The sequence below is a fragment of the Dermacentor variabilis genome, chromosome 3, assembly GCF_050947875.1.
Source record: "Dermacentor variabilis isolate Ectoservices chromosome 3, ASM5094787v1, whole genome shotgun sequence".
Taxonomy (NCBI): Eukaryota; Metazoa; Arthropoda; class Arachnida; order Ixodida; family Ixodidae; genus Dermacentor; species Dermacentor variabilis.
Window position 1 is genome coordinate 93,756,558 of NC_134570.1, and position 18,534 is coordinate 93,775,091.

The window sequence follows — 18,534 nt, forward strand, 5'->3', positions numbered from 1 at the left end:
GGTGCACACTTTGTCCACATTGCAGACCGCTTTCAAGATACGGTGGCCGCGTCACAAGCAGCAGCTGTTGGAGTATAACCCGCTCTCTCTCTCTCTTGCCCAGCCCCTCCCCCTTCCCGTGCCTCGCGCGCGAAAGGCGCGAAAGGAGACGGCGCGTTTCTGCCCTGCCTTCCTCCCTCACGCTCACGCGCGCGATATTGAGTCCAGATCGTCGGCTGACCCTCGGAAGGCAGTTGTCAGACCATGTCGACACGGCCAAAGTCTGTTTTATACGGCCGATCATGAAAAAAAAATTGCCGCTAATTTCGTTCGCTGTAGCCGATAGTGCATTGTAGCGCGGTCCATTAAAAGCAAACTTCGTTGCATTAATAAAATAGGTAGAACAAACTAATGCTGAAATATGGTCCGTTATATCCGAAAGCCTGTTGTACGCAGGTCCTTTGTAACAAGCATAGACTGTCCTATGCTCACGGAATGAAATGCGAGAGTGAAATTTTGAAGTACAACACCAAACAATTGAAATTACTTCAGAGCACAATGTCACATCCCTATGCATCTGGTCATTAAAGGTGGTAGGAACTATGACCTAAGCATAAGAGCAAAAATTATGCTAAAGTGAAAGTGACATGAACTCAAGAAATAGGAAACAAAGGCACACGTGTTATTCAGCCCTAAATTGACGCATTTCATTTCATGAGTGCTGCTTATACAGTGCAGAATGGTATGTATAAACTTCATGACGAGTATAAGGGCTATGCCGTGTCTTCACCATATATGTTGTTTGGCTGGCTATGTGCTGCGGTACCTGTGGCACTCCCGACACTCCAGACCTCCGGATGGCAAGTACAAGAGTGCTTTTCGTTCCCCAGAGTGTTGGAAGTTTTGGTATGCCACTGGAACTTCTTCAAGATTGCAGTGTGCATTGTAGTCGCAGGCAACGGAGCCCGTATACGTTTTACGAAGACTGCACGTGTGTACATACAGCACTGCTTCTTTTGTGTGCTGCAAGTTAGTGAGCTGTACTCTTATGCTGTTCAGTTCAAAGATACTCAGGCTCCGAGAGTGCAGCAGGTGTTCGGTTCGACATTATGCCAGTGCAGAGAGGATGTGGCTATGCCACGCTGCTCCCACAATGAGAGCGAATTGTCTCATGCAGCATGCAAGTCAGGAAGGTTCTCAAGTAATGCATAAAACCTCTCGTGAGACAATTTCAAGCAAAAATAAATAAATAAATAAAAAAGGGGGGGGGGGGGGCAAAGAAAAAGGATATAGCGACACTAGACTCTGCCAAATCTTTAGTTCAACATGGCATCAACCAGGGCAGGGAACATGTAGCTGTGCCACTCTGCCTTCACAAGTAAGGCTGACAATATCATGCAGTGTTCATGCAAATTGCATGTGCAAATGACATTCCTCGCCAATGCAGCGTCTGGCAGAACAAATGCAAAGTGACAAGGAATGATAAGAGTTTTGTCTGCACCTCATAAATACTGCAATACAGCTGTACGGCAGGGCCCATAGGTAATATATGAAAGACACATGCCCATGAAACCTATTGATCAAGTTGTTCTTTTCACTTTCAAATGCAATGCAGTTTTTCTTCTTCTAGTTAACAAACAACTGGCCATGGCGGTCAGTTGTTGCTGTAATCTGTAACATAAGCAAGTTGCTTGGAAATAATAAATGTGGCACAGTCACCTGGAACGAAATCGCACAAGCATTTTGCTTTCATAATGTTCACTTGCCCTCTTCTGGTTCGCCAAGTGACACGTTTTCGTCACTGCACGTCGGTGCAATGGGGCGGGAGTGTGGTGCCTGGCAAATCATGAGAGGACAAGCGAACATTTGGGAAACGAAATGCTTGCACAATCTCACCCTTGCTTTTTACTCAAATGTCGAGTAGCTTATCTGGCATGCCAAGCCTCTATGCTCACCTCCTATTACAGGCATTATCTATCTAGCTTGGCTTAACGTTCATTCTTTGAGCATACCTGCCACACCGTGAAATTTAAAGCTTGTAAAAGGTCCCCAGACGTGAGAGGGGGGTAAGCAGTGTATGGCATGTGTTTGGCAAAAGTTTTCCATGCGATATGTGCACACTATACCTTATGCAGGCTAAGAGCCATCTCTTCTACAAATGGAGATATTATTAATTAATCAACAATGACTTACATTTAGACGCAGCATATAAGTAGCACCAAACTTGGAACAGTAGAGACCCACAAGCAACACAGTTTTTTTTTCGTACAATGACTTTTTCAACGAATCTGCTGTTGCTGACATGGCCTAGGAACTCGTCTTAATAAACTTCAAGCTTCAGATGCCCTTCTAGCATATGGTGTCTCACGCACCCACAAAAGAGTGATGCAGGTACGATTACAATTCATATTTATATACATATTTTGCAACCTTGGCCTTTTAACAACTTTAAAGCTCTTTTCGCCAAACAGAATATGCAACATTCATAAAATCGAAAGCAAATTCGTAGACTCTACAAAAAATTTGGGAGAGTTGGCAGGTATGCTTGAGAGTGTTGAGAGTGCTTGAGAGTGTTGTTGGGGTATGTTGAGAGTGTTGAGAGTGTTGTTGAAACCCACAAACTTCGCATTTTGCGAAATGCGAAGGTTGTGGGTTCGGTTTCCACCTGGGGAAGTTGTTTTTTCATCCGCTTTAATTTCCATTAATTTATCGTTTCTTTATTTCATTTATTAAGCGCAAGTAATTTCCCCTATGTATCCTTGGTGTCAGTGTTTGTTGGCTTCTTATGATATGACTAATAAAAATCGGGCCCCTTGGTTAACCCCCTTTCTTCTCGTTTATTACATAACGAGGGTCTCGAATCCGGCAACATTGATGCCTTCAGGTAGCATATGTGGTTTATTGACCAGTTTCCTTCACCCGAAAAGATCACGTTCTCATGATGCCTGCGGCAAAAAGGACGTTCCACGTCCGTCGCCAAGGTCTGTGAGTGGTGGCGCTGGCTAACACTCCCAGGGTTCTACTAGAACACATAAATACCCAAGAAAGTTGATGGGGAAACCGTGCCGCGGTAGCTCAATTGGTAGAGCATCGCACGCGAAATGCGAAGGTTGTGGGTTCAGTTCCCACCTGCGGCAAGTTGTTTTTTCATCCACTTTAATTTCCATTAATTTGTTTCTTTATTTCATTTATTAAGCACAAGTAATTTCCCCTATGTATCCTTGGCGTCAGTGTTTGTTGGCTTCTTATGATATGCCATAGTTTAATGATATAGTTTTGTTACGCAAACAGCTACTTTTGGACAAGTTCTCAAAAATTTTCTACTTAAGGTTATCATTCAAAGCAACACATAAATAACAAGTCGAGAGTCAGTGTGTATGTGTCGGCTTTTCCTGCATACATCCTGAACCAGTGTTCCAAAAACCGTGGTTCATGGCTTCCCAGAGGTCTTAAAGACCTCTGGGAAGCCATACCAAATTCTAACCGATAGTTAGAATTTGGTTTGCATCTTTAGCAACATGAAAAGAAATGAAACCAACAGGACTGCCAAGCCTGAGTTATAAGCTAGGAAAAGAGCCCACAGAGCAAGAAAACTAAACTTCTGGAGACAAGCACCTTAGTCACCTGCAAAAATATTGTTCAGTGCTTCATAGAAGCAGTTCTGCACCATTCTGACATCCACAGCAGATCTCAGTCATCTCGGAGAGCTCTTGGTCCTTTGCATTAGCGTGAATGCAGCTATTAAGCCGGCTTCAACATTGACTTGTAGTTACACAAAGGCTTTCGACCCTTGTCCTGCCACTGTTGTTGACATGGGCCTTCCCAATTGCAGTTGACGTATTCCAAGCCTTCCCACAAGTGCATCTCTGCCATCTTCGCCCTGTAGGCCTCCACACTAAGTGATCACCGGACTTCCCGATTTTAGACAACCTATAAACTTCGTTTAGCAGTTGGGCTGCTCTTTTGTCTTTAAGAAGCCTCACTCCATCTATGCTGCAGGGTGAACTAATGTAATAATTAACAAACAAAATGAATGTCTTGTGTGCTCAATTCCAGGCTGTTCACAGCATTTGCAATTTAAGTTTGCCATGGACAAATGTCTCTTGAAATGTCCATGAATGAGGTTTCCATGACAACCTGTGCAAAGATGTACTCTTCACCTTGAAATCAAACCAAAACAAGGAACAGTGTTGATATTAAATCAGACTTCAGACCTTGATTGCCTTCAAATGAAACTGAAGTTAGTTTCTCATTTTGGCATGCAATGCTGCCTCTCTTATTGATCACAAACAAGTCAAAAGTCAAATACATAAAACGTGAATCTGCTAGCAGTAGACGTAGCATGCTTTTAGTCATTGCAGCCAAAACTTGACTTCATCACGCATGCTCTTGCATTAAGAGAAAACACTTCACATTCAAGAGGGTCAGTGAATGACTTGCAGCAAGTGGGTCAAGGGGTTCCATGACATCTAAACAGGAACCCTAAAACAACTTGCATCACGGTGCATCCTCAGTTGACAAACATGCAGCTTGTCCAACTTCTGCGAGCAGTCCAAGAGGACACGGCCCCAGCTGCAGCCTGTCCTATCATGCACCAACCCTAATGTGCTGGGCCTGCTGCTGTTCCTCGTTGCCTGGGGTGGGAAGCCGCACGACGCCGTGACCCAGGGCGTCGGCAGCCAAGTCTCCAGGCCCTCTGGCGACACCTTGGAGACGTGTGTTAAGCAGGTTGGCCAGTGCCGTCTTGGTCTTGGGTGTGACTTGTGCTGGGTTGGGACCTGCTGCTGCTGCTGCGGCTGCCGCTGCTGCTGCAGCAGCCTGCTGTTGCTGCTGCTGTTGTAGTGTGGCCGCGGCTACTGCAGCCGCTGCTGCTGTGTTTGCGGCAGACCCCACTGGGGGCTGTGGACCACCCACAAAAGGCACCTGACAGAGCAGACATGGCGATGGAAGGGACATAATGTGAGGACTGAGTCTGATGACGACACAGATGGTGCTGGCCCGAGACAAATGTGCAAGGCATAACTGCACTGTATCAACACTGCACAAGAGACACTGCACCCAGAAAAGACAAACAATTGCACAGTGCAATGCATTTACAATTAAATTACTCTCTGGGATTGAATGCCTCGAGGCAACAGCTGGGCTGTGATAGACGCCGTATTGAAGGGTTCTGGGACTAACTATGATGTCCTGGGGTTCTTAGAGTATGTACATAAACTCAGAATACAGCCGCCACAGCCAGGAGTCCAATATGTCCCCTCCCGCTCACTAGCAGAAAGGCGTAACTGCCGTGCCATTGCAGCAGTTACACTGTTTCTCTGACACTGCGTTTTCTTGCCCAACAGGCTCTGCGTACCATATTAATTTTAGAGGTGCCAAAAGAGATGAAATTACGAGGCACTCAGTCAAATGTGGTGACAAATGGGTGTTGGCATTGTGAAAATGCGTAGAACTGATGATCTTTACATACAATACATTTTTACCACACTGAATGAACGCCTCAGTGGTGTGATCTAAAGGAGCAAACCTTCATGTGAAGCGAATGTTTGAGATAAGGACATAGCTCTTGTTTTTACCGTGGCCAGGATAAGCACAAATGGGCAGTGCCTAGCACGTGGTAGCGATCACTCAAAATGTCAAGTATGTGGGCAGGGCCACACTGAAATGCTTTATAGCAAGCCTTCCGCCACGTGAAAGATAGGACACTTTCTTTGTGACCAACAGAGTAGTGCTTGAAGTTGTAGTGCTTTATAGCATGCCTTGAAAGGAAGCAAGCATGTCCGTCATCTCCACAATGTATGCAATGGCATTATGAACAGCCTCATGGCGGAGATGTAGAACACTTGCTGTATGACAGATAGAATGGTGCTTGGATGTTGCCTTGGGTCTCCTATCTAAGTAATGCGGCATGAAGAGCACTGGTGAATAAAGACATGATGCTGAGGCAACTTGCCCAGCCAGTGCTAACATGTTTTAAATGTGAGACATGCTGCTTTATCATGTAAATGAAGCAGCTGGCAGTACTAGTAGTCCCGCTGACACATCTGTAAGTCCTGACAGCACAGACAATGTGTTCTAAACCAGCTCTGCATCCTCAACTGAACCTGTAGTGTCATCCGCGATTTCTGCTGCTAAGCTACGAGGCTTTGTTAACGTAATCTTCTCCCACATGTTGGCACTTCAAGGAAATGGATAAAAACAAATCCTTTTTTTTGTGACTCTACCGTGCAGTAATAGCGATCGCCATATCGAGCTTTTATGGGCCATTATGTGTTTTGTAATTAGCCAGCAATAGCCATTAAATTTGTGGTTAAGCTGTCCAAACCTCGGGCACCACTAAACATGCAAGCCAACATAGGGCTCCGGTCACTAATTTCGGTTACAGATGATGTCTACTACGCCATTTTGACCAAGGAAGTAAGCAACCTAAGTGAAATGCAAAATAGCTGAAACAATGAGTGCCATTCTACATGTGGCCTGGATTGTAACTCCACACACATATTGCCCTGAACCAGTTTGCCTTAACAGTATGGCATAACATCAAACCAAGTACTTGAGTTGTAATGCTTACCCCCCCCCCCCCCCCCCAGGTAATGCTTCACTTTTATAAAAGAAAACACCAGAGCAGTGAAAGACCTTCGCACAATATTGAACGCATCACCTTTCGCTGACGAAGTGCATCGTGAAGTGTTGACATTCCCGTGCATGGTGTGAATTGTTTGGATACCCCGTTCATCTTCACCAGGACACATCCAGGCAGACGCAGCAGGTCCGCAACCTCCAGTGATATAGCCACTGCCACTCTTCCCACAACATCCCCGCATTCACACGGCTATGAAAAAAATGAAGTCCTTCAATGCTCCGCACAAGCATTGATAACTCCGTTGGGATCAGAGCTCCCGCCCAGTCTCTCCTGGCGCGAGGAGGTTGCATTAAGAAGGATATGTGCGGTTGCTGCATAGACGCCAGCTGCAACCTGTCTATGGGCTCCGGACTGTAGGCCTGCCTTTAGCCCACCTGTCAATTTTGCCTCCGCAAATCTACTGCACCTTTTGTGGAATTGTGCTGGACTGGGGGGCTATTCTGCAAGAGTCCACCTAGTGGACTGTCCATTTCACCACAGAATAGCCCCCTTGCACTCATCAAGTTGCCACTACCTGTCAACAGTAGAGCTGCACCCAAGCCCTACTGACTACCATCCTATGTTCTGCACCGTAGATCCTTGCTAGATTTCATTGGACATAATGAACTACCAATCGATATATAGAACATGCACACAATAAACATGTTATGGCACAGGGCAACCTTTCGAATAAAAAAAGAAAAAAAAAAATGTGCACTAAAAATTAATGTGAGCTGCCATACCAGAGAGAACATTGAAATGATTCTCGTCACAGATTTAATAAGTGCACTGAAACCTTCGTACACAAAACTGTAGATCATGCCAGGCACTTTAATGTTGAAGAATGGTCCAGCGAAACAGGTTCCCAGGAGAATATCATCACAACACCAAAATGAATTGTGCAGCGTGGGTAATGGTTGATAAATGTACACAAGCAGCAAATGCCCCTTGTTGCACATGTGAATGAATTGCAAAGACGAGTATACAGTTAAACCTCAATATAACAAAGTAGTTAACATTTTATAACTTCCTGTCCATAGAACACCATGCATTTTAAGTGTATTAACGATTTCAATATAACGAAGTTTCATAGCCACTGAGAAACAATACAGAGGCAGTGAATGGAAACAGCTGCAGACACAGGTGGTTAAGTGGTTAAATTATATGGGATCGCTTGCGTACACCGTGCATCGCCGAGCGGCCGCCGAAGCAGGGTAGCTCATTATAAACATGAGTAACTATAGTACTAAATGCCAGACCATTTCCTCATCATGTCCTGCATAAAGTCCAGGTGTGATAAGATTCTATTGTGTCCTGTGTTGCGAGTGCGAGAGAAAGTATGCGTTACAGAGGGCCCAAGCATTTCGGTGAGCCAAGATGGCTGGTGGCTTTATGTGTGCTGTCTTCCCACACATTTATTACTGGAGTTCGCATAATCACGAGTTTCGGAGACACGAGGAATGCGAGAGGCAGATGAAGCATTCTCTTCACTTTGTCTGCACTTTTCATAATGCCAGTGTTGTGGCCAAAAGCGTTTGTCATCATCGGGTGCGATCTGTTCATGTTTGTGTGTGCGTGTGTGACACCATGCTTATCAATTTAATTAGCACACAAATGTTTCCTGCAATTTATATGTCTGATAAAACCACGACCCTTACTTCGTGAAGCTGTCTATTTTACTGTCACTATCAATGCTTCACCTTTTGGGTGAAACTAACTTTTTTACTGATACAATTAATACTAGAAACAATAACGACTACCAAAATTTTGGACGCTGACTGGATCTTGCTCAATTTCTACGACACGACACGCATGCGCAATGCCACATATTTGCAACCAATGTGGCAGCCTTGAACAACAAATTGTCATCTGTCGCTTCACTTTCAGGCAACTTTAAAGTGAACCTTTCTTTGTGAAGTCAGATAGGTATTGATGCTACATTGGTTGGACTGCGCGGAAAGTCACCTGCTGATAGTGTCGTCCCACTGCTGGCGACACTATCAGCCGCAGCAGCTGAGTGGACGTGAAAGCTTCGCAGGTTTCACTTCGAACTGCCGTATCTTTGGTAGCCAACTCTCAAATTCTTTTTGTGTCATTGAAATTTGTCCGGTAACTAGGAAATTATTACAGCCCCTTCTATGCAAAAAAAGAAAAAAAAAGTCGGTTGGCAACTGTACTTATTTGCATATAAGGTAGGATTTCAATATTACGAAACTTCTATAAAAGGAAGTGCTGACTTTATCGACTTTGTTATATTGACATTTAACTGTATTTGTTTAACTGTATATGTTTAACAATGGTATGTCGCCACCAATTTTGAAACTCTCTGTTCTTACTGCATCACAGCCTATTGAAACAAGAGCTCTGAGACCAATTAGGACTGTTCACCAAATATATTTTGTGCTGGTTTAGGTACTCCATCTTCTGCATGCAGCATGTTGTAATAAAGAGTGTGCTGTGCTCTTCTGTTCTCTTCCACAGCAATGCTAGATCTCGGATCGCCAACACTAACGTGTGAAGGTGCTTGTATTCTTTAACTGCCAGGCTGCTCCGAACACCTGCGTACTTCCATTATGTACAAGCCAACCATGACAGGTAATGAATAGCTGTGTTTATAACACTGCATCTCGGTTTATGAACACATAATACCTGCCACAAAAACATAACGATACTGCCCAAGCTTCCATCGACCCGTAGCCTTCACTGGGCAGGCTCAAATGGGCCACGAGGGATATGAATTTCATGATCAACCCAATGCTTAATCGACAAACAATAAACTGCAGCCTGTTTGCACTGCGCTGCTGATACCGTGCCGTTCAAAGTTGAAGCAGTTCTCGGACTTGGTGCCACACATGAGTTTGTGCGATATAAAAATAAACTGACATTTGCATATGAAATGTCCATAGAATGTTTCAATTCATAATACCTGGGTATTTTTTAGACAGTGCAGAAGCAACGAAAAGTCTTGTTGCCCGGCGTGTGTGATGTGTACGGAAAGTACGGCAGGACAAACCGTGGTGTGACAGTGAATGAATTTCGTGGTGCCAGCACCAAAGCCAATGAGCTTTCGGCTAACAGATCATAAACTGCCAAGACAACTGAAGAGAACACTGACATGCCTTTATGCACTGTGTCGATATGACGTGGAGACAGCAAAATGCGTGCTGTCCAGCCGTGCGTAACAAGGTTTGGGTAAAGGCAAGAGCAGCCCGTCTATGGATAATTTCTTGAATAATTATTCGTGAAATGGTGCAGAGCTTACACAAGAGTACACAGCATTTCACTGGAATTAAATTTTGATGTAAATAAATAAAGTGCCAATTTTACGGTGATAGCAGTTATATGTACACCCAAGGCACTGTCACTGCCACTGTGCTGTCATGGTATCAATGGCACATGTGTGGTCTCCGCCTTGCAAGTTACAAGGTTTCCAGAAACACACAGTGCGTTTGGCTGAGAAAACGACGAAGCGAAGTGGAAGCCCCCTTACGCTCCGCTCAACTGGCTCTGCAGCCAAGCTGCAGGGTAGCATGATGCCTTCTGCTGCTAGAACGAGCATTGTGCACACAATCACTAGCGTTTCTGGTGTGCAGCTGTCTGCATACCGCACTAATGTGCATTATACTGGCATGAGTGGAATGGACAGCAAACTCCACAAGTTACAAACGCTGGTGCTTTTTCTTCTGTCTCATCTGGCAGGCCCAGTAAGGTGCAATGCCAATAGTGACGCGCCTCATCACGCCAGCATTGTGAGACGCCTGATAACTGCTGGGGCGCTGTATCTGCCATGCAGCACAAGCTGTCTTCCCTGCTATGTCATGCCAACATGTCACGCCCATGTGTTCTTAGAGCACCGTATGAGGAGCTCCAGTGCAATAAGAACTCCTGCGGGAATCCTTGTGTCTCAAGGTGAGTGCTTGAACATTTGGGTGGGTGGACAGCTGCCAGCAGACTGAAGAGAGAGGGGAACCTCCCTCACGCGGGCTGGGCACGGGGTGGCGCCACCGGGTGAGCTGCACGAGTTCTAGTTGAGATCGGCCGAGTCTCTTTGGTCTTCGGCAAGTGACACATAGGTTAAGTCTTTGCCACTGCTCCAGTTTTCCTGCACGTGGTTAGCCAACCACGTTTCTGCCAGACACTGCAAATGCCTGTATCCCAGCTGGTAAGTCATAAACACCTCGTTATTTTTAGCACATTCTTTTCAAGGAATCGCTCAGCCCTCTGAACTATAGCTAGTTGGCCTGCTCGAAGTGCTAGTTGCAAGCGTAATAGTAAATGCTTTCTTAGTGTACATGTGGTTGTCATCAATTGCTTCCTCAAGCTTGAATCAGACTGCAGTTGATGGGCAGGCGTGAGCCGAACGCGGTGTGCGGTGTGCCGAGGCCTAGCGATGTTGGCGCCCCTTCACGTCTACAACCTTGCCATTGCTTTCAAACACTTCTGCTGAACTTGTTTCTTTATTAATTTTACACAGTAGACTCTTGGTAATTCAACTCCGTTTCATTAAATTTTTCAGTAAATTTGGTCCCGACCTAAGATTCCGGCCGGCGGCCATAATTTTCTATGGGACCAAACTGGGGCCAAGGGTGGTAACAAGACGAGTTCTCGCATAGTACGAGGACGACGCGCTGCTTTCATTTTAATTATGACAGCAGATTCAAACAATAAGTTATTTTACACGTTAAGCTTGCGGGAACACGTTGCATCACAGAGAATTGCATTCATCGCATGGCAAACTAGTGAAGTGGTTAGTCAAGGCAAATGGATACCATGTACCATTTGTGATTGTTGCGGAGACTTATGATAAATGCAGAATATCTAACGCGTCATGGACCGTACGGAGGACGACACCTTTTGGTTCTTCAGAGACCACAATAAAGTGCTGTCTGAGGGTGATGACGATAGAAATTAAGTAAATAAATTACCATTTTGTGAAGGTAAAGTTCGCTGGTTTTGTATTTTTCTTATTGTGAAAATCAGGGGCATGCTATGTTTTTCTTGCTAAAAAGTTAACTTTGCATTCATTCTCTAATTTGCTTAGGAGCTCTGATGTCATTTTGACATTAGTTTTCTGCTTTGAACATAAAAAGATGGGTGCACATTCGGTTCTGGCATGTGCTGGAATAGAGTCAAATACTGTTAAATAACTCAGCAGTCTGTTCTGGTTTCTGTTCTGACTCTCGCTTAATTCGATCCGCCAGATAATATGAACATTTTATTCGGTCCCGTCAGGGTCAAATTAATGGAAGTAGAAGTAGACCGTATCGAGGTTTAACCACATTGTTAAAAATTTTCATTTAGTACAATGTTGCACACACTTCACATGCCTTCTTACGCCGTGTAGCATGTTTCAAGGACCGAGCCAATCCTATGACACCCCGTCGAAATAGGCGTCTGCCAGGGATGGAAAACGTTGCAGGAACCTGCCTTAAAGAGAAGAGTGTTGCGAAAAAGACTCAATTATGTTTTAAAGGCACTTATTACCATAATGTGTTACAATTAGGGGTGTGCAAATACTGAATACCAGTAGATATTGAATAGAATATCATACATATACAGTCGAACCCAGTAATAACAATATTCAAATGCCAAGAAAACCCCATTGTTATAACTGATACCTGTTATAACTGGCTGTACGAAAGCTGAGGGGACAAACATTCCAACATTTTATAAACAGAAAGAAGCACAGTTGAACCAACTTTAATAACATTACCAGTTTTAACAATACTCGAATGTAACAATGAGCAGTTGACCCACCCTGAACTTTCGTGTCTGCTCTATGGTAAAATAAACCGCCTTCTACAATATGCCCATGCTGCATTATTGGATACAGTAAAAGCTCGCTAATTCACAACTAGTTGATTCGAAATTTCGGATAATTCAAAGTAGCCCCTGCGGTCCATCCAGCAACGTACTGAAAGCAATATGTAACGCATCCCGCTAATTCACACTGAAATCCACACCGATAATTCGAACTCCGCGCCATCGTGGATGGGGAGAGTGCTAGTGCGCGGGAGCACAATGGCGTCACAGGCGTCGCTGTGCGGGCCGCGCCGCTTTGCTTTTTCCATCTGCGGCCCTTTGTTTAGGCCTGAGTGGAGAGAGATGTGTTTGTGCATGGCCACGCATGGCCAACGCCTCTGTTGCAGGTCGCTCCTCTCCCGTGTGCTTCTGTATAAAGCTCAAGGGCGATAAAGTCATCGCCTTACGCCGTATGCTGTATGTGCGAGCAAAAGCGTGTGAAGGTGAGCCGGCGAACACGGCTCAATCACACGTGCGCGAGCGAGGGAGGCAGGGTGGATGCGCGCCCTTTCTTGTGGTGCACGAGGCACGAGGCTGAGGCAGAGGGAGGGTGTGAAGGGGCGAGGGACGTTCTCCTGCGGTTGAGGTGGCTGCTACTTACGCCGCGGCCGTGCAGGCGCCGTATCTTAAAAGTGATTTGCGATTCGGCCAAAATGCGCACCCACGTGGGCCTCATCTTCAATGTGATCTATGATATTTGCAGAGTGCGCATAGTGCCGGTAGCTTTGTATGCGATGCGCTTTCTGCGTTCCGTTCGCGTTGAAGCGAGAGCTGTACGAAAGTCAATTTGCTCGCTGCTACTGACGCGATTCCTCACTCCTGTGTTTTTCAGCGAGTTTCCGCGATCATAGAGCGAGATGTGTTCACGTTTACCTGCGCACGCGTGACACTGTGCTTGTTAATTAGTAAGCGAATGTTTACAAGTTTACACGGCTGGTAAAACTACTATCCTTACTTCATATAGCTATCCACTAATTTGCTATCGCAATTGATGCATCGCTTTTCAGGCGAAACTGCGACTTTTCCTTTCTCTGCGCCAGTCAGCACGACAAACGCGCCAATGGAGCAAGACCCGTCTCGACGTCGAGCACGTCGGACCGTGTTGGCCACATCCGGTTACGTTGGCTGCACCAGTGCTTCGAAGTATAAACAATGTTGTTCATGGCAACGTAATGTAGCGTATGTGCGTGCATGTTCACGCCCCGCTGGACTATATAAGTGCCTTAACCGAGCGATCTTTTTTTCTCTGACTTTCATTAGTTAGAATTTTGTATAATTCCAAATTCTCGTAGCATCCCTGCAGAATTCAAATTAACAAGCTTTTACTTTATAACAATTAAATTTGGCTACTAGGTGTCTGTGCCAAAAAAGAAAAAGGATGCGAAATCCAGGAAAAGAAAGAAAAAAGTGCAATGCATGGAAGCACTGCAGTAAGCAATTTATTTTACCAAGAAAACATGCAAAAGTTGACTGTGCATCAGCTGCTCCTTGTTAAATCTGGGATGTTGTCAAAACCAGTATCATTATAAGTGGGTTCGACTGTACGATGAAATCTTGATAATTCGAACTCAAAGAGGCCTGAAAATTTGTTCTAATTAAACAGAGTTCGACACGAAGGAAGCTCACTGACTGGAGGAATTACGTGCAGCGTTGCATTATGGCCGCGCATGTGCACTGAGCTAAGCGAGAAGTTCCAGAAGCCACACTTCTAGGCAAAAATTTTCACTACTGTGAAGCTGCACCACAAGGCAAATTCACATGTACTTCTTGTTAAACTGTGCAAATCTTTGGTGCGGTAAAAATGTGGTTTTTGCAATGGGAGACGGGAGCAGAAGCTGCCGCGTTGCTGCACTACCGTTCAAAAGTGCCACCGCATCAGTCGGTGTGCTGCTGAGGGCGTGGTTAGTGGCGTGGCATGACCGAATTAACTGTCGTAAACGCTTACGTGTTAGAATTACCGCCATTTTCACGCATCAAAATAAACAACGTTTTGACATGACTGCAGTGGCTGTTTGAATGAAGTGGATTTGAATTAACGACATTCCACTGTACAGTAAAAAATAAAAAGAGCTCAGTAACGAATCAAGTATGAATACAGCTTAATTTTCATATGAAGGCCTGAAAAATAAATACATTTTCATCAACAGAATATCTATTGAATAATTAAAGCATTTTTTTCTCTCTCTAAAGCTGATGAAACAGTAAAATTGTGCTGTCTTGAATACCAATTAAGCTTTTGGTATAATAGTGGGCCATAATGCGCTTCATGGCAATCTTCTACTGGTTTATGAAGTTTCGATTTTCAGATTTCCTACAGAAAACAGAAAGGTTTTCCTATGTTTATTGCAGGCGAATTCTGTCAGCTAATTAAAGGTAAGTCTGCACGACAGACATCATGTGACTCGATGTCATTGCTCTACACATGGCTTTTGTTGGTGTAGTGGCAGTCAACTGTGGTCGGCGTCAACAATGAAGAGCAACCAGCTCTTCACTCTTGGGATAGGCATCTATTGGTACCCATTGACAGGTTCTGAAATCAGGAGGGCAACAGAAAGTTTGTGCAACACACCACGCTCTGCCCACGTCCACTCCATGATCCGTGCAACTCCATCTGCAGCCGAGCAGTCAGCACACTAGTCAAATAATATTTCTGTGCTTGCCATGTCAACTGTTGTGTGTCTACAAAGGGTGCCCGAAACAAGAGGCTGTCATACGGCACATCGCATGCCGTGTAAATCGACAGCTAGTCTTGCAACAGGTTGCTCGAAGCTATGAGAAGAGACTGATGTGCGTTTATGAATGGTGTCTGAAATGAGAGGCCGCTATGCGGTGTGCCGCAAGCGTGCCAGTTTGTTGGCTGTGCGAGTGTCATGCAGCCGCTGTGCGTAGATCTGTGTTGACTTGGTGCCCGAGACCCAACAAAGTAACATTGATTTAGGCCTAACAGCCTACGCCGTGTGGCCTCTACAAAAATTCTCTACTGGCTGGCGTAGTTGCGGGCAGAAAACCATCATGAGAAGCTTGCTGCTATGCTATTTGCTTGCACAGTAAATAGCTCGTTAATTCACAACTCGTTAATTCAAAATTTTGGATAATTCGGAGCAGCCGCCGCAGTCCATCCAACAATATACAGTCGACTCTCGTTACAACGAACCCTGATAATCCGACAAAAAAAAAAATGCCCGTTTTATCCGAAGCTCCTCACTTCTGAAACTTTGGTCGCAATGTGTAACAACGTTATTGCAAAGAGTTAGTGATGAATGTCCAAAGTAAACAACAAACAGAAAGAGTTACAGTTCCCCCGAGAGGTGAAGCATCCATTGCGACATCTAATTAGTAAAGAGCTATGCGAAGTAATGATAGTAGTATTATCAGCCGTATAAAGTTGTAAACATTCGCTTAGTAACTGAATTAACAAGCACGGTGTCACGTATGCACAGGTAGACATGCGCACATGTCGCTTGATGACTGCGGAAGGTTGCTGTCAAAACGAAGTCAGGAAGTGCGGTAAAAGCCGGGAGTGAATTGACCTACCTGCTGTCTTTCACTTCAACGCGAACTAAACGTCGAAAGCACAGCTCATACAAAGCTAGCGGCGCTGGGCACACTTTTTCCACATCGCAAATCGCTTTCAAGATACAGCTCCCGTGCGGGCGCGCAGTTTGTCCACATTGCAGATTGCTTCCAAGATATAGCGCATGCGCGGCCGGCCACACCGTAACCAGCAGCCACCGGAGTAGACCCCTCCCTCGCCTCCCCCCGCGCCTCGTGCGCGAAAGAAGACGGTGCATATGCCCCGCCTTTCTCGCTCGCATATGCAATATTGAGTCGCGATCGTCGGCTGACCCTCGCAAGTCAGTTGTCAACTCGTGTTGACACGGCAAAAGTCCGTTTTATAGACCGATTTCGACAAAAATTGCCACTAATTTTTGTACACTGTAGACGATAGTCCATTGTAGCACGGTCCATTAAAAGCGAACTTCGTTGCATTAATTAAATAGGTAGAGCAAACTAAGGCTGAAATATGGTCCGTTATATCCGAAAGTCTGTTGTACGCAGGTCCATTGTAACGAGCATAGACTGTATTGAAAGCAATATGTAATGCATCCCGCTAATTTGCACTGAAATCCGAATCGCCACCAATAATTCAAACTCCGTGCCACCGTGGATGGGGAGACTTTGGGGGACGCTGGCATCGCCGCATGAGCCGCGCAGGGTTGCTCTTTCCATCTGTGGCCCTTTGTTTAAGCCTGACTGGAGAGAGACGCTTTTGTGCCTGGCCAGGCATGGCCAATGCCTCTGTTGCGGGTCACTTCTCTCCCTCTCTCAAGACCTTCAAGATAGAAATGTAGATGCGGCGCTGTGTGTGTGTGTGTGTGTTTTTTCTTCTCCTTTTTTCATGTTACATCTTAGTGGTTGTGCTCTTTCTTTGCTAGGCGTTCTGTCGATAAGCAGCACTAGGTTATGTCTAAACATGGCGGCCGTGATGTTTATCGGCGCTTGAAGTACCAAAAAGCATCGCCTTTGGGATTCGTGGCTGTTACTCAAGTGGAAAGCATCGCTGGGATGCGTGTTTGGATGCCACAGAGCAGCGTGCAGCTGGCGCAGCTGCAAGAGTACAACGGAGACCAAGGTCGCAGGAGGTTGTGATGTGTATCGCAAGTGCATTTTACAGCACAGCTCTTGTTCCTGCGGCAAGCGTCAGCAGCGCAAAGGCACACTTAAAGTCCCATATTTTCGGCACGCTTTGCTTGTGGCCAGTCACGCTATGCTGCTTGTGCTGCGCCAGCCAAAATGCTGTACTTCAACACGCACGCACGCCGTCGGTTGCTCTCTTCGGAGTGTGCACAGAACGATTCCCAACCCACGTTCCACTTTGAACGGCTGTCCTTGGCTGTCTGTGATTGTCGGTGAAGCGGCGTGGGCATGTCTTTTCTCCATGCCTTGCATTGTGGGTTGGCACAGTCGGTATGACGAACGTGCAGATGGAGCAAGCACCATCTCGATGTTCGGCACACCACGTCCGGTTACGCTGGCTGCGCCAGTGCATCGAACTAGAGACATTGTTGTTTTCGCCAACGTGACTAAGCATGTGCGTATGCGCGCACTGACACTACGTCGGACTATGCACGTGCCTTAACCAAGCGATTTTTCTCTCCGGCTTTCATTAGTTCCAATTTTGTATAATTCAAATTTTTGTAGCATCCCCGCATAATTCGAATTAACAAGCTTTTACTGTACGAGTGGTTCATCAGTGACCAATTCCGACATGACGCACACAGGCTAGACTGATGGCCAATGACGAGGTGTCCACGAAATAATCTCCAGGCATTTCGAATGATTCTAATTACATAGATGGTGCACAACCTGCAAACAAGCAAAGCAGTTTTTACAGGACAGTCGCCTAACAGTTATGTGTTGCCATGAAATGCTAAAATTGACATTCACAGATGACATAGCCAGTGCGACAGTATTTATTCACCGAATGCAACAAGCTTAGTAATGCACGACACTGAACTCTCCTAGAGAAGTGCAAGCCTACCTGCAGGCAAGCATTTCCTTTATTTCAAGTACCAAGTGGCAGTATTGATGTTTGGGCTATCTTAATCCCCACACCACACATGACAGGACACACTGAGCTCCAAATGTGTGTCAGCGCTCATGAACCTAGTAGCCAGAACCACAACACAAAGAAACAGTCCCGCACACTGGTGCCATGGAAACTGTCGTGCAAGATCTGTCCTGTGTACAGCTAAGCTTCTGTCTGCCTGCAGCCAGACATGACTATACGAATGTATAAACTGCAAATCTTTTCAATTTATCCAATTGTTATGAGAGCTATCAGTTTACAATTCTCATAGTGAATTGTTGTCTGCCATTATCGGCAATTCGATTTGTGGAAACACATACTGGCTGGACCTGGCCCGGCACCTCGGCAGTGCAAAACATGAAACCAAAGAGAAGACCAGCACTTTGACCTCAACTCATGGTCCTTGTTGAAAGTGTCTGGCACTCGGAACTCCCCAAGCAAGATGCATCCTCCGCTAGTCTATGTTCCAATCATACAAAAACTGCTTATTGTCCAGACGGCAAGTTTCCATACCGAAGGGCTGCAAGTACACTGAAAAAGT

At 45.5% G+C, this 18,534-nt stretch overlaps 1 protein-coding gene across 2 annotated transcripts in view; it reads right to left on the reverse strand.

Annotated features, from left to right (window-relative positions):
* The window catches only part of LOC142576057 (uncharacterized), a 90,513-nt gene that overhangs the window by 49,473 nt on the left and 22,506 nt on the right, over positions 1-18,534 (reverse strand). The window contains exon 12 of one of the 2 annotated variants that reach the window (XM_075685978.1): positions 4,579-4,902. The exons of the other annotated variant lie outside the window; for it this stretch is intronic. Within the exon in view, the coding sequence (XP_075542093.1) occupies positions 4,579-4,902 (324 nt within the window). The remainder of the gene's footprint in view (positions 1-4,578; positions 4,903-18,534) is intronic. 2 annotated transcript variants of the gene reach the window in all.